The sequence below is a fragment of the Schistocerca serialis genome, chromosome 4 (genome assembly GCF_023864345.2).
Source record: "Schistocerca serialis cubense isolate TAMUIC-IGC-003099 chromosome 4, iqSchSeri2.2, whole genome shotgun sequence".
Classification (NCBI taxonomy): domain Eukaryota; kingdom Metazoa; phylum Arthropoda; class Insecta; order Orthoptera; family Acrididae; genus Schistocerca; species Schistocerca serialis.
Window position 1 is genome coordinate 409,950,900 of NC_064641.1, and position 26,047 is coordinate 409,976,946.

At 44.6% G+C, this 26,047-nt stretch overlaps 1 protein-coding gene and 1 non-coding gene across 2 annotated transcripts in view; one reads left to right on the forward strand and one right to left on the reverse strand.

Annotated features, from left to right (window-relative positions):
- Positions 1-26,047, forward strand: part of LOC126474498 (zinc carboxypeptidase-like) — a 96,958-nt gene that overhangs the window by 60,503 nt on the left and 10,408 nt on the right. The window contains exons 5-8 of the mRNA XM_050101968.1: positions 2,125-2,285; positions 5,058-5,142; positions 19,286-19,491; positions 23,000-23,084. Coding sequence (XP_049957925.1) covers positions 2,125-2,285; positions 5,058-5,142; positions 19,286-19,491; positions 23,000-23,084 — 537 coding nt within the window. The remainder of the gene's footprint in view (positions 1-2,124; positions 2,286-5,057; positions 5,143-19,285; positions 19,492-22,999; positions 23,085-26,047) is intronic.
- On the reverse strand, positions 2,713-2,787 carry Trnas-cga (transfer RNA serine (anticodon CGA)). The gene has a single exon. It is a non-coding gene; the product is annotated as a tRNA-Ser (tRNA).

Genomic DNA, 26,047 nt, shown 5'->3' on the forward strand with positions numbered 1-26,047 from the left:
CTGTAACGATATGCGAAAGCAGATGGCATTCCTTGTCACAAATACTTTGTTTCCCACAGCAATTTGGTGCCGGAAGATTTCTCTCAGTATAGCTGTTACATGCTAACACTCACTGCGCCACCTCAAACACAGGTTATCCATGTGGCGCGCACCCACGCTTTGACCACGGTCAAGAGCACCGACAAGTCGCATCCTATCCTCGCTACAGTCGAGAGTCATATTGGTCATCAGTAGAATGTCTAAACGTCTCACTAGTGACGTAAAACTCCCAGCTATTCCATTCGGTGGAGCAGCAGGAATAAAGCCGTTATCCGTAGTTCAGTTTTAACATTACTGCACGTAACTTCAATTGTGAAGTAATTGTGGTTTCTTTACCACTACAATGAGAATCATACACTAGCGGAAGAAAATCGAACACCAAAAAATAATTAATGTAGAGTAATGACATTTCGGGAATACACTTGTCTAAATAACACATTTGCCGCGCGGGATTAGCCGAGCGGTCTTGGGCACTGCAGTCATGGACTGTGCGGCTGGTCCCGGCGGAGGTTCGAGTCCTCCCTCGGGCATGGATGTGTGTGTTTGTCCTTATGATAATTTAGGTTCAAATGGTTCAAATGGCTCTGAGCACCATGGGATAATTTAGGTTAAATAGTGTGTAAGCTTAGGGACTGATGACCTTTGTAGTTAAGTCCCATAAGATTTCACACACACACACAGAGATAACATATTTGAGTGATACACTTTGCAAGATCACAAGTTAACGTAACCGCGAGATAAGCCATTGCACACGTGAATTGCTGGTACATTAATAACCGGTGCTATCGCCAGAATGTAGAATGCAAGCACGCAAACGTGCATGCATTGTGTTGTACAGGTGCCGGATGTCAGTTTGTGGGATGGAGTTCCATGCCTGTTGCACATGGCCGGTCAATACAGGGACGTTTAATGCTTTTGTCGATAACGCTACAGTTGTCGTCCGATGATGCCCCACATGTGCTCCATTAGAGACAAAATCTAGCAGGGCGAGGCGACATGTCGAGAGTCTGTAGAGCATGATGGGCTACAACCGCGGTATGTGGACGAGCGTTATCGTGTCGGAAAACACGAAATGGAACGCGGTTCATCAATGGCAGCACAACAGATCGAATCACCAGACTCAAGTACAAATTTGCTGTTATATGGAAATGCGCCCTAGAACCCATGTATAGGGGCAGTGTATCTGGCACGCAGACAGCTAGTTTGCAAGTCTTCAACTGGCCTCCTTCTAACCAAAACACGGCCCCATTGGTGCTGAGTCAGAACCAGCTTTCATCATAAAACCTCCACCCTGCCCTCCAATGACCTCTCGCTTGACACCACTCTCTGTTTTGGAGCTGTCCTCGAAGTAAGCGACTTTTAACAGTTCGGTGTATCACTCTGGTGCCAACTGCTTCCAGTATTGCTAATGCAGATGCAGATACGATGCGCCAGAACCTTACGACGAACACGATGGTCTTCCCCCTCGGTAGTGATACGTGGCCATCCAGAGACCGGTCTTCCTGCGACCGTACATTCTCGTGACCTGCGCTGTCTACCCCACCTCCAATCTCGACGGCTATAATTACACCTGGAATACAGTGATTAGCTCTCATTACAGTACTTGGTTCCCTATATATGTTGAATGTGTCAATTGTTAAGCAGTTTTTCTTTTCATCAGGCTGTATTCCTTTCAAGTCTTTCTGCAATATCACAGAAGGAACATCCAGCTTCTCATAGCCCTTAACACTATCTAGTCCAAACTCAGTCGAGTGTTGCTAATGGCGTCTTGATCGCCTTAAAGGCATTCTTAACTAACATCAACCTCAGAACGTCCAATCTCAAAGACAACGCTCATGAGCGTAACAGTGTGTATTTAAAGCAAACCTGATTTACATCCTCATAATGGCGCTACTAGCGCCATCCGTACGCAGCTGTCACGAAATTTTAATGGACATTACATTTCAGATGTAGAAACGGTGCTACCAACTTTATTTTATGTCCCACAAGTAATTCTTTGTGTAGAGGGTTTTTTTTTTCTTTCTCGACAGTGTATATCCGAGTAATGTGCTTTTCCTGGTGGTTATCACATTTTTCATGCTTCAGGTATGCACCCACGTGACTGGGCCGCCACCGCCTGTATGAACTGGTTCATCAACGAGATCTTAACGACTAACGACACGGACGTCAGGGATGTTATCAGCCAGTTCGTATTCATGATCTACCCCACCTCCAATCTCGACGGCTATAATTACACCTGGAATACAGTGAGTAGCTCTCATTACAGTACTTGGTTCCCTATATATGTTGAATGTGTCAATTGTTAAGCAGTTTCTCTTTTCATCAGGCTCCATGCACAGACATTGAGCCATGCTGTCTTTATGTCCGTCCATAACTGCGGACATGTTGCCGGTGCAGGATTTCGTGCAGGAACTGACCTCTCAATTATGTCCCAAAAATATTCGTCGGGATTCATGTCGGGCGATCCGGCTGGCCATACCATTCGCTCGATTTGTCCAGAGTGTTCTTCAAACCAATCGGAAACAAGTGTGGCCACGTTATATGGCATACTCTCAGCCATAAATGTAACAACGTTCTTTGGGAACATGAGGTTCGTGAATGGCTTCAGATGGTCTCCAAGTAGCCCAGCATAACCATTCCAGTCAATGAAACTTCGTGGCAGATTAAAACTGTGTGCCGGACCGAGACTCGAACTCGGGACCTTTGCCTTTCGCGGGCAAGTGCTCTACCAACTGAGCTACCCGAGCACGACTCACGCTCTGTCCTCACAGCTTTACGTCTGCCAGTATCTCGTCTCCTACCTTCCAAACTTTACAGAAGCTCTCCTGTTAGTTCTGCAAGGTTCGCAGGAGAGCTTCTGTAAAGTTTGGAAGGTAGGAGACGAGATACTGGCAGAAGTAGAGCTGTGAGGACGGGGCGTGAGTCGTGCTCGGGTAGCTTAGTTGGTAGAGCACTTGGCCGCGAAAGGCAAAGGTTCCGAGTTCGAGTCTCCGTCCGGCACACAGTTTAAATCTGCCGGGAAGTTTCATATCAGCGCACACTCCGCTGCAGAGTGAAAATCTCATTCTGATTCGAGTCAATGATCGGCCCAGTTGGACCAGAGGTCCCAGTCAGTTCCATGTAAACAACATTACGGAAACACCACCAGTTTCCGCAGTGCCTTGTTGACAACTTGAATCCATCGCTTCGTGGAGTCTGCGCCACACTATAACCCTACTCTCAGCTCTTACCATCTGAAGTTGAGACTCATCTGAACAGGGCACGGTTTTTCAGTAGTCTGTCGCCAACCGATGTGGTAACGAGAATAGGAGATGCGCTTCAGGCTGTGTGGAGCTGTTAACAAAGGCACTCGCATCGGTCGTCTGCTGCGATACCCCATTAACGTCAAATTTCGCCACACTGTCCTAACAGATACGTTCGTCGTACGCTCCACCCAGATTTCTGCGACTATTCCCGACACTCTGTTGCTTGTGTGTTAACTCTGACAACTCTAAGCAAACGCTGCTGCTCTAGGTCATTAAGCGAAAGCCATCGACCACTTCGTTGTCCCTGGTGAGAGATAATACCTAAGATTTGGTATTCTCCGCACACTCTTGACTAAGGATCTCGCAGTACTGAATTCCCTAACGATTTCCGAATCGTAATGTGCCTTGCTTCTAGCTCCAACTACCGTTCCACATTCAAAATCTGTTAATTCTCGTCGCTTGGGCACAATCATTTCGGGAACCGTTTCACATTAATCGCTTTAGTACAAAGACAGCTCCGCCAATGTACTGCGGTTTTTTACGTTGTGTACGCGATATTACCACCATCCATATATGTACGTACAGCTATCCCATAACTTTTGTCACCTCTATGTAAAGAGCATGGCTAAAGCTTTTGTTCCTTTGTAACTCAGGTATTGAGGCTATCCGCTGTCAGTTTCAACATTCGCGACGAGTTTAAGCTGCTGCTATGAAACGTATGTTGTTCATGCCAATAAAAACAAAATATTCGTTTCTGACTATTAGTTCTTTATTTTAAAATACTCAGCCTGAGACTGTCCTCCATCCATTTAATTTTGGCCATAATGGTCTGAGACACCATGTATTGCACAGATTTGTATTGTTTTTTTCTATTATCAGGCCATGGCTGAAAACTGGTGAGCCAATGCACCGTATGTCACACCAGCTGAAAGGGAAAGAACGTTCGAGTAGATGGCCGACACTACCAATACTTCTCAGGCACGCTTTCCTACGTGCATAAATGATGTCTTGCTTCAGTACTAGAATTTCTTTTGGGACGGGCAAACTAAATCCTTACTGTCGTCAAGTGAGACTCGGATCGTTCATCATCCGACAAAGGCGGCTGGCGCCTGCCTCCATCAGTCTGCAGAAGCGTTATTCTTGAGATCCGCATCATTCTGACCGACCTGCAGTGTGCATTTGTTACCGGAATTTCGAAATGCTCTTACAAACACTTTTGGGCTTTGTTATCATCTGTGGAAGAACCACTATCAACTTGCCCTAGATGTGTGCTGCAGTCCACTTCCACCATGCAGTACTAATGCTCTCCTGTGAGAGCTGCTAAACCCTGTTATCGTATAAGTTTTACTTGTCTTGCTGTTCTGAAATTGATATGCCATTCATTAGTGATAGTTCTTACTCCTATAGTCGTCACACCCTGGAAACTAGTCTTACCATACTCCTCTACCAAGTGAAAGTTACATGGGCTGGAGCACAAATATCTGTCTGTTCCTTCTGACCTCCCCTCGCCGTTGGGTATTGCAACCAATAACAATGTTGTATTTAAGTCATTTGTGGAAAAAAACTAATTACTCAATTAATCGTATATAATCGCCCAGTGTTTCCCTTGTTCTACTGAATGGTGTCAGCCTCTTACTTTTCTGTTCATTTACATAAATAACTTCACATATTGGTAGTCAAGTAAATTTGTAATTTGTTTTATGAGCGACTATGATGATAGATTAAATCTCTGGTATGTAAGTGTTACTGTAACGTGATTCAATTTGTTTTTAGGACCGTCTATGGCGTAAGAATCGCACACCTTATCAGAACTGCACAGGCGTTGATCTGAACCGCAACTGGGACTTTCATTTCGCAGGTGAGAAATTTAATTTCTGCACTATTTTCCTCATTAAGTACGACCATTTTATTTGTCTCACGATTTACGAAAAGTAAAGCTTATAGTGACCCGATTTAATTACCAAGACAGACATCCTCGAATTCTTTGGAACGTACTATGTCCAAGGACGCCGCTGCAACCACATTTTTTCGTTGAAAATCCTAAGAGAAATTTTAACGAGTCCACAGTGGAGTAAAGCCAACGGCCTTAACGACAGTGATAACGTCGGTTCCCGTCAGATCACCGAAGTTAAGCGCTCTTGGGCTTGGTGGGTCACCATCAACGTCTGACGAACGCTGTTGGCAAGCGGGGTGCACTCAGCCCATGTGAGGTCGGGGTGCACTCAGCCCATGTGAGGTCAATTGAGGAGGTACTTAACTGAGAACTAGCTCTGGTCATGAAATGTGACAGCAGTTAAGAGAGCGGTATGGTGACCACACGCCCCTTCATATCTGCATCCAGTGATGTCTACTGGCAAAGGATAACGGTGAGGCCTTCGGTAGCATTGGGCATTACAAGACCTATTCGGACAGAGCTCGCTCACTCTCTTAATATTTTAACATAGCATACAGAGGCATTCCTAGATATTATTTTACGAAAATAATTCATTCGACGGACTGAACATGTATTTGCGTAGCATGAATGTCAGCATAGTTTGGGATAATGTCATTAAAGTATATATTAAGAGTGTTTTAGCTATCCTCAAAAGTTTAAACATAAAGGGTCTTGAACCACACATATATAATAATTCCGAAATATATTTACAGAATACGTAAAAATTGTATGTTTCTGGTGTTTAAGTCTTTGAGAACGGTAATGCTGTACTGCTTCACCGTACTGGGAGACAGACTTGTATGTTCGACTAGAAAACTCACGTTCCATCCGTTGTGAATCGCCGTGTGTTTCGGTATTCGGTCCTCTTACTTGATAAGATAACGTAAAGGCAACACTAAAAGTGATTTGGTACTAATAACACACAAACTCTTTCATTTACCCTGCTACGGCCATGTAATTCATGAACCAAATTACACCATCTACCTAATAGGATGTATTCCCATCCACCTACGCTCTGATAATGTGTCGTGTCGTGTTCAAACACGACAGCTCATACTGCCATTCTGTCACGTCTCCATATCGAACCATCTCAATGCAGTGAATGCATACAACAGACAGGCATATACGCACCAGTTCACTGCCATGACTTACGTCAGCGGTGGAAGGTCACGTGACCATATAGTACCAGTTCTACAATTTCTACAGTGCTCCAAGACGACTAGTGTGATCTTTTAAGCGTGGGACTAATATTTATACCGTGATCTTCCATATAGCGAACTTCAGCTTTTTACCCTGTAATGACTGCATAATCTTAAACTTCTTAGTTATCTCCAACCTCAATAATTTCCTACCAACTCCAGCGATCACCCACTCATGAAGTACGAAGTATTACGATTGGTGACAGTGTTTCGAGTTCAAAATTGTTCAGGCTTTCGTGACCAGTTATTAACAAACTGCCTATTCGCTTGTGTCTCGCGATCTTCGGCCGACGTCCGTCTGATGATTTTACTGACGTTTCGCCAGCACGAGTGGCTGGCATTGTCAAAACTTCACCCTCCATTGCCGGTGGTGAACTGGAACTGAGCTTGCGGCCGCAGATTATATGTACCTGGCGCGCCAACGTCCGAGGGCTTCTCCGCGGTCATTTCCGGTGCGGTTCTCCTCTTGCTACCTGCGACGGTCGTTCGCTGCAGTACGGGAAGCCAGGATCTGTTTACCTTAGGGTTTTCCCGTGTTGTGTATTTCAACAGCTTCTCTAAACAAGCGGATGTGATAGTACGCCTGCCGCGGTGGTCTAGCGGTTCTAGGTGCTCAGTCCGGAACCGCGCGGCTGCTACGGTCGCAGGTTCGAATCCTGCCTCGGGCATGGATGTGGGTGATGTCCTTAGGTTATTTAGGTTTAAGTAGTTCTAAGTTCTAGGGGACTGATGACCACAGATGTTAAGTCCCATAGTGTTCAGAGTCATTTGAAACATTTGTGATAGTGCTTCCCTACAGCCAGAACTTCCGTGTCGGTGAATTTTATTACATGGTCGATCTCACTCATCGTGTGCTCTGCCACGGCCGATTTCTCCACCTGCCCCAACCTGCAATGTCACTTATGTTCTTTGATCCTGGTGTTTATTGATCGTCCACTCATTCCGACATAAACCTTTCCGCGTGTGCATGGTAAGCGGTATATTCCTGACATTGCAAGTGGGTCCCTTTTATCCTTTTCCGATCTAAGACATTCCTTGATCTTCCTTGTCGGTTTGAAAATTGTCTTTACGCCGTGTTTGTGCAATATACGGCCGATTCTGTCCGTCACTCTGGGAATGTATGGCAGAAAGGCCGTACCCGACATTTCTTTTCCCGATTTCTTAGTTCGCCGAGTGTTTGGTTCTGTTACACTTCTAATTTAATTTGTGGAGTACACATTGCTCCTCAGAACACTTTCCAGATGTTGCATTTCGCGTTTGAGGTGCTGCGTCTCACATATTCGTCCTGCTCGCTTTACGAGCGTATGAATCATGCCTCTTTTCTGGCTCGGGTGGTGGTTTGATAGATTGGGCAAGTATCGGTCCATGTGTGTCGGTTTTCGGTACACGCTTTGTCCCAGTTTTTCGCCGTCCCTTGTGACCAGCGAGTCTATAAAAGGTAGTTTTTTGTCCTTTTCTACTTCCATGGCAAATTTTATGTTGGAGTGGAGGCTGTTCTAGTGTCTTAGGAAGTCACCGAGCCGTTCTTCACCATGGCTCGACACAACGAACGTATCATCGACGTACCTGTACCACACCTTAGGTTTACAAGACGCCGAGTCTAGTGCCTGTGCTTCGAAATGTTCCATGAAGAAGTCGGCCACCATCAGACTATGAGGACTACCCATGGCAACGCCTTCCAGCTGTTTGTAGAAATTGCCATACCACGTCAGTAAAATCATTTGACGAACGTCGATCGAAGAACCCGAGACAGAAGCTAATAGGCAGTTTGTCAACAACTGCCCACGAAAGCCTGAAAAATTTTGTATTATGCCTCTACGGGGAGGAGATTTCCAGATTGTACCGACGCCTTGACCAACGACGGAAGAAGAAAGCGCGATTGATGTCCTCTCTCGCCTTCCTTTCGCGGTGCAGAGATGAAGATGCTACACGCAAGTTCTTGAAATGTAAACGCCTATTCATCACCGCCTAAGAATATCGTATCTACGACAGAATTGAACGAGTTTTTCTTCGTGAGCGAATTTATACAACACGTAGAGACTCGGCAAGAACGGATCAGGAACTTTTGGACATTGTCTATCAACTAAGTAGCAGAATGCATCGAGACGACTGGGACAAGATCGACAGCATCATTTACAGGAGCATGCAGAACGAACTCGAACATTGAACTGAGCGACAGAAGGGAAGGGATGCGGGAAGCAGACTGACAAGGCGATTCCCGACATGTCACACACAGTGGTCAACCTCACTGAACGACAATTGACCGAAGAGGAAGTGTCTGTTCTTCAAAAAGGAGGGAATTTCGCTATCATCCTGAGAACAATACCTGTGGAGGACATCATCGCTAACACCGAAGCGGCCATTCGGACCCTTCCTTGTGAAAGTGCAGAGGAAATACGTACTGAAACTGCCAGGATACTGCGCCGAGCTAAACCACCAGCTTGCAATCTGAAGAAAGAAGAGGTACAAGCTATTAAGAATCTTAACGCCGACAAGAGTATATTGGTACTGCCTGTCGATAAGGGGAATGCGACCGTCGTAATGAAGGCCGAAGATTATGACCAAAAGATCCGAGACCCATTAGCTCCGACGACGTACAGAAAACTAAGCGCAGATCCGACGCAGCGTAACACACGGAATATGAATCTGTTAATCAAGGCGTCTTCTCTGCCGGCGAACATACAGAGAAACTTCGCAACACGGAAGCACTACCACTTCGGCTGTATGGATTACCTAAGATCCATAAGAACAACGTTCCACTAAGACCGATTGTTAGCGCTCCTAGCTCACCGACGTATAAACTGGCAAAACACTTGGCCTCTCTGCTCCAGCTACACGTGGGGAAGACAGACACATACATAAAGGACTCAGGACATTTCATTAGAAGCTGAAGAAACTGAAACTTCTACCAAACGACATCCTGGTCAGCTTTGATATTGTTCCGTTGTTTACGAAAGTGCCACTTAGTGACGCTCTGGAGCACATCGGTTCCATTTTCCCGCAAGAGATAAAAAAGCTCTTCCATGGATGTCTCATCACTAGCTATTTCACGTGGAATGCCAATTTCTACAAACAGCTGGAAGGCGTTGCCATGGGTAGTCCTCATAGTCTGATGGTGGCCGACTTCTTCATGGAACATTTCGAAGCACAGGCACTGGACTAGGCGACTTGTAAACCTAAGGTGTGGTACAGGTACGTCGTTGATACTTTCGTTGTGTGGAGCCATGTTGAAGAACAGCTCAGTGACTTCCTAAGACACTTGAACAGCCTCCACTCAAACATAAAATTTACCATGGAAGTAGAAAAGGACAAAAAACTACGTGCTGGTCACAAGAGACGGCGAAAAACTGGGACATAGCGGTTACCGAAAGTGCTAAGAGACAAGCAACTGTACGTGAAGTAACGGCAAAAACAATATGGGACGTACGATGAACATACCCGTTATTACAGTGTAGCGAAATGTGGCATTAATGAGCTATTGCAGCAACCAACCGACTCGAGTGCCTTTCCTAACAGTACGACAACGCCTACAGCGTCTCTCGTCGTGACCATATCAGTGGATGCTAGACAACTAGAAAACCGTGTCCAGGTCAGCTGAGCCCCGGTTTCATTTGGTAAGAGCTGAGGGTATAGTTTGAGTGTGGAGCAGATCCCACGAAACTATGAACTCAAGTTGACAACAAGGCATTGCACAAGCTGCTGGTGTCTCGAATAGTCTGGGTCCTCTGGTCCAACTGAACCGAACATTGACTGGAAATAATTATGTTTGGCTACTTGGAGACCATTTGCAGCCATTCATCGGCTTCATGTTCCCAACCAACGATGGACTTTTTATGGATGACACTGTGCCTTGTCACTGGGCCACAATTGTTAGCGACTGGTTTCAGAAACGTTCTGGACAATTCGAGTGAATGTGCTGACCACCAAGAATTTCCGGCATGAATCTCATCGAACATTTGTGGGACATAATGGAGAGGTCAGTTCGTGCACAGAATCCTGCACCGGCAACTCTTTCACAATTATAGACATCTATAGAGGCAGCATGACTCAGTATTAATGCAGCGGACTTCGAAGGACTTGTTGGACCCATGCCAGATCGAGTTACTGCACCAAGCCAGGAAAAAGGAGGTCCGACACGATTGACGTGGCCCCACAGACTTTGGCTGGGACAGATACCGGGGAAAACATCAGACAATGCCAGAAGGTCAATGCTTTGAATACGTGGAAGTTGTGGGGTGTACGGGCAGGCACCGTTTCTCTAATAAAAGCCCCTGTTTTACCTTTAAAATTTTAGAACTTTATTAACTTGATTTTAAAATAGTGAGTGAACATTCGTTATTATGAACAACAAGATCCTCGATATAGCTTGTTAATGAAAGCTCCTGAAGTATTTTAACAGACCAAATAAGAGCTCTCAGAATCAATTTACAACGCTTAAAACTCAAAATCCCTTTTCAGGCGAAGGAGAAAATATACAAATTGCATAATGCAGGGTTAAATAAAAGATTCTAACGCCACATGGCAGTACCAAATTTTTCGCAGTACCAAATTTTTCTAAAGGCAATAAAATATTGATCACAAAATTTTTAATTAGAACAACTCAAATGGAATAAAATCTGATTGCTATCTACGTAAACTCAAACCCGGTAGCCTCTACGATGCGCACCGTATCACAAAATATTTTCCTTCCCTTTAAACACTTTACACCATAGATATCCTTACATGTGATGCACACTACCGCCAATGAATTATGACAAATAAGAAAGCCTAAATGTTACAATTAACTAGGTATATAATACTTTTCCTTTCAAAATCAAAAAACACAATTCAACTCTTAAGCTCAGTGGTTACATCCATTAAAAAAATATACAATACATATCTTTTGATGTCGTCGTGGTCATGCGATGTTGTGCTCCGTGCTGTCCTTCAGAATCACACGCGGCACGGGAAAGATTTTCCACGACGAATAAAACGTTAACAGGGCGCATCCAACTTACACAACTTGCATACTAGGATTATACATCGATGTGGATGCGGTTCACAAATCTTAAAAAGGACGAGGGAGTAGATGAGGTACTACTAAAAACACCGACTAAACCGCACCGCACCAAATAGCAGTACGGTGGGGTAAACAAGAGACAGATGAACAACTGTTGCAAGGCAACCTCAACAACGCAGTAACAAAATATTTGGGACTTTAAACTCTTGGGAGAGGCACACCTTTCCCACGACCGGGTTCCCGGGTTCGATTCCCGGCGCGGTCAGGGATTTTCTCTGCCTCGTGATGACTGGGTGTTGTGTGACGTCCTCAGGTTGGTTAGGTTTAAGTAGTTGTAAGTTCTAGGGGACTGATGACCATAGATGTTAAGTCCCATAGTGCTCAGAGCCATTTGAACCATTTTTTAGAGGCACACCAAAGCACAGAATGACCTCCCAAGCTACTATAATATCAGCGATTTCGCCACGACTAGTAGAACCGTAAAATACCATAGAAAGATAATTGCAATTAACACAGTTCATAAGCGTCCGACTGAAAACTCCACAGTCAATCTTTCTCTTACTGCAAACACTTAACAGTATCACCGAAGTTCAATAGTGGACACGATCAGAGTGTCGATTAAGAGTTGTAACTGCAGATAACAAGTTTAACACACTTGGGGCCGACTTAGATTTCTTAATGAGACAAGCAATGATTCGGTCCTTCACTTGGATCCACCTTCGATCCAAACAGTCGTTCATCTTAAAGCAGCTAAATATATGACAAGGCCCATATCAGCGCTCTCCTCCCAAGCAGCGCTCTAACTGGAGACTGCAGTACCGAAGCAAAGATTACGCCACTCACAAGTCTAATATACACGCCAGGAACGTGCACCTTTTTAGGATTCTTACGGTCACCTCATACACCAAACTTGCCGTAATTTTTCGTCGGAATCCAAGGACAGAACCAAGAAATAACTTCTGAGCCGTTGAATGACCACGCGATGATCGCCGTCGGCACCACACCGGCCCTCCACACACTGAGATCTTGGAGCGTTCCGTCCCAGTCGACTGCTTCCGCAGGGCCACCGAACAAGCTGCCTCGCCCACCTGCACCGGCGTCGGTCCTCAGGCACCGTCCAGCGCTCACTCTCCGCAAGCCCCTTCTGTTCGCCTCGCGGTGCGCGGGAAGCCAACTCGACAAAGATAAGCGCCGACCAGAGACTCCAATCCGATCTCGATATTATCACCTCGGCGAGTACTGAAAAGGCGGGTAGTTTCAAAAAATGAAAAAAATTTAAATACCATGCTGTACCGGCTCTACCATCCCCCCCCCCCCCTTCTATCATGAACCATGGGCATGGACCTTGCCGTTGGTGGGGAGGCTTGTGTGCCTCAGCGATACAGATGGCCGTACTGTAGGTGCAACCACAACGGAGGGATATCTGTTGAGAGGCCAGACAAACGTGTGGTTCCTGAAGAGGGGCAGCAGCCTTTTCAGTTGTTGCTGGGGCAACAGTCTGGATGATTGACCTATCTGGCCTTGTGACACTAACCAAAACGGCCTAGCTGTGCTGGTACTGCGAACTGCTGAAAGCAAGGGGAAACTACAGCCGTAATTTTTCCCGAGGGCATGAAGCTTTACTGTAGGGTTAAATGATGATGACGTCCTCTTGGGTAAAATATTCCGGAGGTAAAATGGTCCCCTATTCGGATCTCCGGGTGGGGACTATTCAAATGGCTCTGAGCACTACGGGACTCAACTGCTGAGGTCATTAGTCCCCTAGAACTTAGAACTAGTTAAACCTAACTAACCTAAGAACATCACACACATCCATGCCCGAGGCAGGATTCGAACCTGCGACCGTAGCAGTCTCGCGGTTCCAGACTGCAGCGCCTAGAACCGCACGGCCACTTCGGCTGGCCGGGGACTACTCAAGAGGAAGGCGTTATCAGGAGAAAGAAAACTGGCGTTCTACGGATCGGAGGGTGGAATATCAGATCCCTTAATCGCGCAGGTAGATTAGAAAATTTAAAAAGGGAAACGGATAGGTTAAACTTAGATATAGTGCGAATTAGTGAAGTTCGGTGGCAGGAGGAACAAGACTTTTGGTCAGGTGAATACAGGTTATAAATACAAAATCAAATAGGGGTAACGCAGGAGTAGGTTTAAGTATGAATAAAAAATAGGAGTGCGGGTAAGCTATTACAAAGAGCATAGTGAACGCATTATTGTGGCCAAGATAGATACGACGCCCACGTCTACAACAGTAGTACAAGTTTACATGCCAACTAGCTCTGCAGATGATGAATAAATTGATGAGTCCGCACCTCGTGGTCGTGCGGTAGCGTTCTCTCTTCCCACGCGCGGGTTCCCGGGTTCGATTCCCGGCGGGGTCATGGATTTTCTCTGCCTCGTGATGACTGGGTGTTGTGCGATGTCCTTAGGTTAGTTAGGTTTAAGTACTTCTAAGTTCTAGGGGACTGATGACCATAGATGTTAAGTCCCATAGTGTTCAATGATAATTTTTGAATAAATTGATGAAATGTATGATGAGATAAAAGAAATTATTCAGCTAGTGAACGGAGACGAAAATTTAATAGTCATGGGTGACTGGAATTTGAGAGTAGGAAAAGGGAGAGAAGGAAACATAGTAGGTGAATATGGATTGCGGGTAAGAAATGAAAGAGGAAGCCGTCTGGTAGAACTTTGCACAGAGCATAACTTAATCATAGCTAACACTTGGTTCAAGAATCATAAAAGAAGGTTGTATACATGGAAAAATCCTGGAGATACTAGAAGATATCAGATAGATTATATAATGGTAAGACAGAGATTTAGGAACCAGGTTTTAAATTGTAAGACATTTCCAGGGGCAGATGTGGACTCTGACCACAATCTATTGGTTATGAACTGTAGATTAAAACTGAAGAAACTGCAAAAAGGTGGGAATTTAAGTAGATGGGACCTGGTTAAACTGACTAGACCAGAGGTTGTACAGAGTTTCAGGGAGAGCATAAGGGAATAATTGACAGGAATGGGGGAAAGAAATGCAGTAGAACAAAAAGGGGTAGCTCTGAGGGATGAAGTAGTGAAGGCAGCAGAGGATCAAGTAGGTAAAAAGACGAGAGCTCTTAGAAATCCTTGGGCAACAGAAAAAATATTGAATTTAATAGATGAAAGGAGAAAATATAAAAATGCAGTAAATGAAGCAGGCAAAAAGGAACGCAAACGTCTCAAAAATGAGATCGACAGGAAGTGCAAAATGGCTAAGCAGGGATGGTTAGAGGACAAATGTAAGGATGTAGAGGCTTATCTCACTGGTGGAAGATAGATACTGCCTACAGGAAAATTAAAGAGACCTTTGGAGAAAAGAGAACCACTTCTATGAATATCAAGAGCTCTGATGGAAACCCAGTTCTAAGCAAAGAAGGGAAAGCAGAAAGGTGGAAGGAGTATATAGGGGGTCTATACAAGGGCGATGTACTTGAGAACAGTATTATGGAAATGGAAGAGAACGTAGATGAAGATGAAATGGGAGATACGATACTGCATGAAGAGTTTGACAGAGCACTGAAAGACCTGAGTCGAAACAAGACCCTGGGAGTAGACAACATTCCATTAGAACTACTGACGGCCTTGGGAGAGCCAGTCATAACAAAACTCTACCATCTGGTGAGCAAGATGAATGAGATGGGCGAAATACCCTCAGGTTTCAAGAAGAATATAATGATTCCAATCCCAAAGAAAGCAGGTGTTGACAAAAGTGAAAATTACCGAACTATCAGTTTAATAAGTCACAGTTGCAAAATACTAACGCGAATTCTTTACAGACGAATGGAAAAACTGGTAGAAGCCGACCTCGGGGAAGATCAGATTGGATTTCCGTAGAGATGTTGGAACACGTGAGGCAACACCTGACTTTACGACTTACCTTAGAAGAAAGATTAAGGAAAGGCAAACCTACGTTTCTAGCATTTGTAAACTTAGAGAAAGCTGTTGACTATGTTGACGGGAATACTCTCTTTCAAATTCTGAAGGTGGCATGGGTAAAATACAGGGAGCGAAAGGTTATTTACAATTTGTACAGAAACCAGATGGCAGTTATAAGAGTCTAGGGGCATGAAAAGGAAGCAGCGGTTGGGAAGGGAGTAAGACAGGCTTGTAGCCTCTCCCCGATGTTATTCAATCTGTATATTGAGCACGCAGTAAAGGAAATAAAAGAAAAATTTGGAGTAGGTGTTAAAATCCATGGAGAACAAATAAAAAATTTGAGGTTCGCCGATGACATTGTAATTCTGTCAGAGACAGCAAAGGACTTGGAAGAGCAGTTGAACGGAATGGACAGTGTCTTGAAAGGATGATATAAGATGAACATCAACGAAAGCAAAACGAGAATAATGGAATGTAGTCGAATTAAATCGGGTGATTCTGAGGGAATTAGATTAGGAAATGAGACACCTAAAGTAGTAAAGTGGTTTTGCTATTTGGGGAGCAAAATAACTGATGATGGTCGAAGTAGAGAGGATATAAAATGTAGACTGGCAATGGCAAGGAAAGCGTTTCTGAAGAAGAGAAATTTGTTAACATCGAGTATAAATTTAAGAGTCAGAAAGCCGTTTCTGAAAGTATTTGTATGGAGTGTAGCCATGTATGGAAGTGAAACATGTGCAATAAATAGTTTGGACAAGAAGAGAAGAGAAGCTTTCGAAATGTGGTGCTACAGAAGAATGCTGAAGATTAGATGGGTAGATCACATAACTAACTAGGAGGTATTGAATAGAATTGGGAACAAGAGGAGTTTGTGGCACAACTTGAGAAGAAGAAGGGACCGGTTGGTAGGACATGTTCTGAGGCATCAAGGGATCACAAATTTAGCATTGGAGGGCATCGTGGAGGGTAAAAATCGTAGAGGGAGACCAAGAGATGAATACACTAAGCAGATTCAGAAGGATGTAGGTTGCGGTAAGTATTGGGAGATGAAGAAGCGTGCACAGGATAGAGTAGCATGGAGAGCTGCATCAAACCAGTCTCAGGACTGAATACCACAACAACAACAACACCGACCCTACGCTATTAGAAGATATCCCAAGACGTTTGACATTTCCGTGCGTATTTACCAGCTGCAAAGCCCTTATATTCTGTCCAGGACTAGGCGGCAGATGACTATAGATTTTCTGTTACCAAGATGTATCGCGAAAGCAAACTAATCTTCGTCCAAGAACACCTCGTTATTTCTTCTCTGTTTCTACTTACGTTTTCCTGTTTTTTTCTTCCTTTATTGTTGTTTAACTTTCCGAAAGAGGGCTGTCAGCAGAGAAGTGTCTACTCTTCTACTGTACAGATATGATTTCAGTGAAATTGTGCACAAAAATTAAAGGGATGGTAAAAATGTGTGAATTACCGAGTGGTCGTTTGGCGGTGAACGCTGCTATAGTAACAGGGTTTGCGTTGTAACCTGTTGATGATCTGTTGGATCTGCTGTAATGGGATTGGAGTTTGTCTTCAGCTCCTTTAAAAAAATTCGGATGGAATGGAATTGTAGGATGGAAAAAAACACTGGGATGTGGATAGATTGCAAAGGTGAAAGTATAGCTTAAGGAAGTAAGTAAGTGTCGTGAGGACGGGTGTAAAAGAACAGAATCTGGCTGTCGTTATGGTAGCAAGTGAGTGCAGGAGGACAGGGATGCAGGGGACAGCGATGCTGTGCAGGCTGAGATCAGACTGACTTCACACAAGACTATGTAGACGGGAGAAAGGGAAATGTGGGAGTATGTGGGAGTGGCACTGAGGTGAAATGTTGAGCGAGCTATCCTTGAGATTTGTTATTAGATATCGGATCGCTTAAATGGAAGGACGTTTCGGAGCAATATGGTTACAAATCAGGTTGTGTATTCAGTTGTGGGTACAGGATGTAACATCTTGTGTGGTTGCAGAGATTATTGGATAAGGCAAAGACTTGTTATTTCAGGTTTGATGAGAGGATTCTTAGTTTGCAGTAAGGTTAGTCTGGTTGAAGACGTTACACAGGGCTGCGGAATGTGGATTGGCTATTGCTTCAAGAATTGATTGGCTTTGCAACGAAGATAAGTGGGTCATGATAGAGGGGGTCGTTGTAAGATATTTGAGGCTTTGCTATGATTGTGCTTAAGAGTTGTATGGTTTGATGTGGTGCCTTCAGTGATAAGTGAGGGCGCTATTATAACGATGTGATCGATTTTCAAGAAAAATCGGACTAGCAATCTGGTTCCAGAGGTCTTACAGATGCAGGGGAATTTTCTGACTGAGGTGTCTGTCTCAGTCTTTCCTTTGGTGATCTCCAAGTCTTCCTTTTTGACCTCAGCAGTGAGGTGTGATGATGTTTGAGGTGGTGAGGGTTTAGTTGTTTTCGATGATGTGATGCTATAGGGAGCAAGGAAGCATGGGGACCAAATGTTAAGGCTTGGAGTCGAAGTCAGGGTTAATGAAATTCACAATCACGACGTTTTTACATCTTCACATACTATGATTTGATTTATGTTCAAATTGGGATACGGACTTTGGGTTAAAGAATTTTTGTTGAAGACTGGACAGGACAAAGGCATGTCTTGGAGGAACGGTATGAATAGTGATGGAATCATGAATCCATAGACTGTGTTGGGTTCAGAACTTTGTTGTGGTATTTTAGACGTTTTGGAAGAGGTTTGCAGGGATATTAATTGCTCTGTGGATTGGGACGTACGATAAGTTGATTTAATCATGGCATGGATATCTGGGATGAAACTGGTGCGATGGAAGCTGTTGATGATGAATTTAATGTGGCTGAGATTGCCGATGACGATGCTGGTGCAAATCACACGGGTGCAGTTGTGGATGGTAGTCGTGCTCGTGATGATGATGGTGCGACATAAAATTATGGACTACTGACTAAAAAGTAACAGGTTGGCATGGTCATTAGTCTTGGGTTGGAGCTGGGGATGTTAAGGAAAGATGAAGAAGTAGGAAGAATGGGCACGATAATGAAAATGGGATAAAGCTGAATGTGGCAGTGGACGAATGTACATGATTTTGAAATTGAGAATTTTGGTACATCATGACGGCCAGAGAAGGAGAGGCGACAGGGTGATGGGTACTCAAGACTATGGTTGTGACGAAGCACTTCAGCTGCTTAATATATGCCGCCCAGAGTGACCGAGCGGTTCTAGGCGTTACAGTCTGGAACCGCGCGACCGCTACGGTCGCAGGTTCGAATCCTGCCTCGGGCATGGATGTGCGTGATGTCCTTAGGTTAGTTAGGTTTAAGTAGTTCTAAGTTCTAGGGGACTGATGACCTCTGAAGTTAAGTCCCATAGTGCTCAGAGCCATTTGAACGATTTTGCTTAATATATGTCTCCTTGAAGGTGATGGTGGTGTGAAGACTGATAAAATGAAAGGCAGTAACGGTGGCAGCACGAATATAGTGGAAATAATAGAAATTATATGATACAACAGCCAAAACATGCCTACAGAGCCCAATAGCCAGTGACGGCAGTTGGTGATGATGAATGCGGTGAAGACACATGACGATGCAGATTTTTATGTCGTTAATACAACCTATGAATGGTTGTTACTGATACCATCTTGATGGTTGCTCTGTCGAATCTAGTCAATAAGCCTGGCGATAGGTGGCCTAACACGTCGTCCACAACTTCACGTAGTTGTCTGTCTGTGACGTGACAGTTTTTTTATGTTAATACTTTTGTGGAAATCTTTGCTTGATGCTTCGTAGATATTATATTCGACTCTAATTGATCTTCATGAACCTGCATGTCTTACTGATTTAACCATGTCCCAAGATCAAGCACAATTTATCATTGTTATATATGAAAACCGATTCTCGTCCAGAAATATGAGCGGTACCGTCTTTTGGCAGAATACGGTACCAGCGAGGACTTCTGTGCAGACAACTACCCTGGGCCAGTGGCGTTCTCGGAGTACGAGACAGCGACTTTCTCCAAGACGCTGACGGGGTACGACTCCGGCGTGCTGGTGTTTTACGGCAGCTTCCACGCTTACGGCCAGATGATCTTGTTTCCATATGGAGTGCCTGACGAAGTGGCCACCAATCACGACGAACTGGTGAGACCTCCTTTTCAATACTGCACTTCACTAATGAACCAAGTACTCGCTGTGTCGGTGACTCGCGAGCCATCTCGCGCGGAGGTTAGCTCTTTGGACGGGAGGACGACGGTCCAAATCTCCGTTCGGCTGTCCAGAGGTTATCCATAATTTAAGTAAAACGTTCAGAGCAAAGTCCGGGATGGTTCCTCTGAGAAGGCCGATTACCTTCCCCCCCCCCCCCCCCCCCCCCTTCGTAACTCGAGCTTGTGCGCCGTCTCCGTTAATCGCGCTGTTGGTGGGACGTTAAACTCTATTCTCTCCTCTCACTTCCGTCTCTTCATACAGGTAAATCAGGCAGCTTGTTTTCAATTATTTGTCTTCTGTAAAATTTTTCAATCTGATTTCTCTATGTGTCTACTCGTGTTAAGTGCCCATATTTTACAACAGTATTGTGACAGTTGGCAATTCTCATGGAATGATCCATCTGTTGTGCAACCAAAGGTTTAGTCTATTATAGTGGCGAGGATAAACAAAAGATTTCCCCAGATGGCGACAAACACGTCTGCTCTGAGACCAATGCCCACGCTATTACTACAGAGAAACGTCTGAGAGGAGAGAGAATTCAAAGACAGATAAATGCTGAAACAATAGGAACATAGACTCAGAAGGAAATTAAATGATCAGCTAAGGCGAGGCAGTTACGGATTATTAAAAGAAAAGAAAATCGAAAAATAGTATTGTAACACAATTAAAGAGTCTAAACCTAGAATTTTTTTCCGTTATCGCTTCTTTCAATGCTGATACGATGGGTATCCCGCCACAAACTTCAGGTAAATTAAAACTGCCGAAATATCAACACTGTGGACCCTGAACAATAAGATAAACACTATGAAACACGGAAAGAGTTGTGATTCTTTCTCTTCTGGCAACGATTTGTTAATGTGTAAAACTGAAAGTTGCACGCAAGTGAGGCGGTCTGTAGTCGATTGGAGAGAATGTGGCAATCGGCCCACGATGTATCGCTCGCCGCAAGTTGGGCCGAAGCCTAAAGGATGAAAGCGCGAACCGGTGGAGGCAATTTTGGACGGGCAAGTGAGTATAGTGATTTACCAAGAGCGGATTGCTGTGCTTCATCGAAGCTGAGTTTACGGTAGGGGCGATGAGCCGTGGTGCCGAAGTATACTTTAAAACATGTAGTAGACAGCAGTGAAAGCCGAGCAATGTTCTGACGTGCTATTAAGCCATCGCACGTCGAACTTTGCTTTCCGTTATCGCTTCTTTCAATGGCGACGCGACGCGCATCCGGCCACAGAGTTCAAGTAAAATATATGTTGCTCTGCGTGAGAGGAAGTTGCACGCTGCAGCGCTGTTGAGCTGGCCGTTTTAACCGTGGTGGGCTGCGGCATTTTGTGGCTCACTGAAGGTGGAATAGGTCAGCGCTAAGCGCTTGTAATTGCTGCTATATTTGGAAGGATGTGTGCTGATGTGCTGATAGAAAGTTATTGTAAGTGGCTGAAAAGAAGTGAGCTTTGCATAGCTATGATGTAGAAGCGCGTCTACAAGTCTACGAAACTTCGTTCATTGCATATGCTTCAATTGTATTTTTCCCTGCTCCTAACAGCGCTGAGTTTCATTAGCCTTATGCGAATTTGGTATGTCAGTGGCTGGTTGTTTTTCACAAAACAGCTGTTTTACCTTCATATTTGCGTTAATATTCCTCGCAAAACTTTGATATGATCTCCTTTTTATTGAGTTATTTGAAGCGAACAGATCACAAGCTAGAAGCCACGTTGCATTGTAAGTCTCGGTGTAACTGAACTCAGTCAAGAGGTCGGAGCCAGTGAGGGCGTCCACATTCAGTAGGACACCAGACCTGGTAAACCACTGTAGCGTTTACACGAATCTTCACGTTGATGACAGCTGTACCTTATCATTCATAAAATATACACTCCTGGCGATTAAATTTACTGAATCATGGATGCGGTGATCAACAAACGCAAACTGGAATGAAGACGGCTACATACTTGGACACGCAAACGATTAGCGTTTTTGTGCTAGCGATTAAAGTAGGCAGGAGTAACAACATCTACATTCTGGAGGTAGGGAAAGATTTTACAGCAGGCTTCTCGTTCAGAATTCGCATTTAACAGCGAATTTGTGAGATTGTGTTGTGCCTTGTGTAAGAAGGAGAAATGTCTCATAATTCGACAGCTGCAAGACCATGCCCTGTCGAGACTGCGGTGTTACCGCCCGCGTTGGTAGAGCGTCATGTTAATATGGAATCGATGGGCTCTGGAGAGCCATGATCAACGCCATGCAGCATTTCAATAGCCCCACGCTAAAAGGACGCTCGAGAAAAGACATATTGATAGTTCTGCAGGAGGATCGTAAAGACAGGTCGCGTAACTTGAGTTGGGCCTCTTTGCAGGAAGACAAGTGTCCACACGGACGGTTCGACGACCTCTGGAGCGACATCGACTGTAAAAAACAGCTGTCGTTGTTACGGCAGTCGTGCGTCAAATGACAATGGAAGTATGCGCGTGTACAGACTTCGAGAGCACCAACGGTGATCATTCGAGCTCAACACCTGCCACGATTGTATGGGAAACCACTGAACACCATCATCTCCCGTTCACATAGCCGATAATTTCGACAGCAGCTGTTACATTTATGTCGTTTTATGGCTGTTAACTATCTTCCGGAGTTTTGTGACATTAAATTTCAGTAAGATGACGCAAGACCGCATTTTGCTCCTTCTGTCATGACTTGTAGAGGGTGTTTTACTGTTTCCGTGACCAGCACGTTCCCCATATCCCTCATGCACTGAAAACTTTTGATCGGAGGCCGCGAGACTGCCACTTGGCCGTTCTTGCTGTAAACTCCGGCGTACAATTGAAGGAGCAGAGCGTAATGTGCCGGTACCTGTTATTCAAGCTCAGTTCGATTTGATGCTTAGTCGGGACGCAGCCATTGTTGCTGCCAAAGGTGTCAGCTGCGTACTAAATTTCGGACACCATTTACAGTTGTATCACCTGCCCATTTAACAGTATATTCTTCATATGGTTCAAATGGTTCAAATGGCTCTGAGCACTATGGGACTTAACATCTATGGTCATCAGTCCCCGAGAACTTAGAACTACTTAAACCTAACGAACCTAAGGACACCACACAACACCCAGTCATCACGAGGCAGAGAAAATCCTTGACCCCGCCGGGAATCGAACCCGGGAACCCGAGCGCGGGAAGCGAGAACGCTACCACACGACCACGAGCTGCGGACTATTCTTCATATGATGCTCTGTAAATGCGATAAATAAAATTTAGTTATTTGCTGCTTCTTCTGCCCCCTGTCCCTGTGCATATCCTCCTCCCCCGTCTCGTTGTCCATATCCTCATCCTCCTCTCCCCCCCCCCCCCCCCCTCAAGTCGTGTAAACAAAACCAGAATCTGATACTGAAATTACAGCAATTGACTCTTCACTTTGAGTGACACAAAATGGAATACTAACGTCCTATTTTCTTTACAGCTCGAAATGGCTGAAAGGGCCCGGGATGCATTGGCGGCCAGGTACGGCACCAATTACACAGTCGGCACCGTGCAGGACCTCCTCTGTAAGTATGGCAATGTTATCGCTCCAAAGAGTGCAAAACAAACTTAAATTATCTCGAGTATGTATGCAAATAACTGCAGCCTAAATCTAGTACACAAGACTATTTGGAATAATATTTGCTTGGAAATAATTATTTTGCCGTAGGGATTCACAACAAAATTTATTTATCCAGGATTGTGCAATGTTATTACCTTCCTAAATAGGTACAGCACTCTGAGAGAAATGAGTAAAAGTCACTGGACTGATTGTCTCATTTTAATATCTACATTTTGACGACCGAATGCTACCGCTAGATGCGGCGTATGCCGCGAGTGTCTCAGCAGTCTGTTACAGTCGTGTATGTAGTGAGCACCCCACAGATCATGGGCGAACCGTCTACTAACGTACTGCGATAATCTATGAAAGAGGAATGGGTTAAAGATTCGATAATGTTTGCACACGCTTAAGCCGCCGCAAACGACGAACACAAGTATTTGACGAACTTCCCGTCATGTCACCGCAGATCCATACGAGGCGATCGATGGTACCCTCACGTTAGAATCGTACTACTACCAGGTATGTAAGGAGGCACGTATGTCTGAGTAGCCCACGACCGACTGGTGTCTCTTTAACTTCCCATTAATATGTATTCGCAATTGTAAATATGAAACATCTGCTCTATATTCGAATGACGACAGCGAAAATTTGAGCCGGACTAGGACCCGAACCCGGATATCCCGCTTCAAGTGGGTGGTCGCCTTAACCCCATCGGCTGTCCGTGTACGAATCACTGTCAGATCCAAACTTCCATATGTCGTCGCCCTTGTGTCACAACCTTACGTATATTCCCGTCAAGCAAGGACATATTTATTGACATTCAAAGGTCTGATGTTGGCGAATAAATGCGAAGTGGTAGTGCCTGTGTTATCAAGAAGTACGATGCAATAGTTCTTCGGACACTCATGTATGTGGAAGTCCGGGTTCGGCCATGATTCATGCACGGATAGCTGAAGCGGTTGAGGCAACCGCTCACGTGTAGAGGGAAATCTGGTTTCGAGTCCCAGCGAAGATGGTTCACATTCGCACTTGGGAGTGTATTTCCTATATTTCTTGACAACTGTAGTCGCTGCAGTGCCTGTTCCTGCATGCATGTCCTAAGGAACGTTACATCGTACTTCTTAATAACACAGGCACTACTATTTCATATTTATTCGCGAATAACAGGGCCTCGATTCTCAACACACGTGTTCTTCCTGAACGAGATTATGCGTAGTGTTTGAGTGCAGGCTGTGACACATGGACGACGACAAATGGAAGTTTAAGCCTGGCTGTGATTCGTGCTCGAACAGCCGAAGCAGTTAAGGCGACCGCTCGCGTAAAGCGGGAAATCCGGTTTCGAGTACGGGGCCGGCACGAATTTGCAGTGTCGTCATTCCACTATACAATCGACTGTGGTTCATATTCGCTGTTGCGGATACCTTTCCTGTATTTCTTGGCAGATGTAGCCACTGCAGTGCCTCATCCTTCGGACTTGTGTACATGTTCGAAGAAGGGTTGCACCGTACTTCTTAAAAACACATGTACTGCTATTTAGTTTTCCTATAACTTTAGCGTATTTCTTGTACTTTTGAGACATTCCTGAGAGAAATCTTTTACTTAATATAAACCTAAAACAACATCACTCGTGAAAAGTGAAATAATCATATAACATAACAACTACAATTACGGAGGAGTGTTAATCAATGTACCTGGACTAAAAGCCTAAGTACACAGAGACCGGGAATCACTGGTGTGTCTTATGCGCCCCGAAAATTTAGGGTAACATCATACTTACTCAACGAAGAGCAGTCACAAAAAGTGGAAACGTGGAAACAAGCGCTGCAATTCCATCACGTGAGTGGTTTCGAGTATATCTGTATGTCCGGTTTAAGAGTAACGGATTTGACGTACAGCGAAATTTCGCAAAGAAACTTACATAATATATGATACAACCACAGTACACTTATAGATGATGAGCTTTCTCAACTGCACAAGGCAGTCACGTTCAGATCTTACAACAGCGGTAGGTTGTGTAAGTTTCACATATTAAAAATAAGTGTGTAAGTACGCGTGTTCTACACTATCCTTCGTCAAACTGGTTTGGATATCGCAATACATATTATGGACGTACTAAAAATATCTATTGCTTGTGCTGCAGTGACATTTGAAGATGTTGGAAGTGTGTAAATAAAGTGTGTCATCATAATTTATTGTATGAGGGCCACTAAAAATGGATGCCTTCTTCATTAAGTAGGTTATATAGGAATCACTAATTTTGCGCTCTTCCCCAAAACTTCGTCCACAGTCCATTCCAATAACAGCGTCCTACATCAGCAAATGTCAGCACTGTATGTGTTCAGAAAATGGCCAACATTCAGACAGCAAGACAGCATTCTGTGGTTGAATTCTATACATCGGAAAATAAAACGCCCAGCAGTATTCACGAAAGGCTTAATAATGTTATGGAGATACTACGGTGAACGTCAGCAGCATTAGACGATGGGTTCGTCACTGTAGATACGCCGAAGGGCAAACACAGCTGGCTGATGCAACACAGAGCGGTGACCTGGAGTGACGTCACGAATTCACCGTGTCGAGCAAATCATTCGTCACGGGCGCTTGGAAGCAAAAGATGACTTCCGTCTCCAATTAGTCACTGCTAAAGGGAATGCGACGTCCACAATTGAAAAACTGGGCTACTCATATGTTTGCGCAGGGTGGGTACCGGAGATGTCGACGACAATACAGAGGCAAGGAAAATACACTGACAGAAAAAAAACACAACACCAAAAAGTAATTAATGTAGAGTAATGAAATTTCGGGAAAACATATATCAGCGTAACATTTTTAAGTGATTAACAGTGAAAGATCGCAGGTTAATGTAGGTGCGAGATTCACCATTTCAAATACGAAATGCTGCTGCATTAATAACCTGCGTGACCGCAA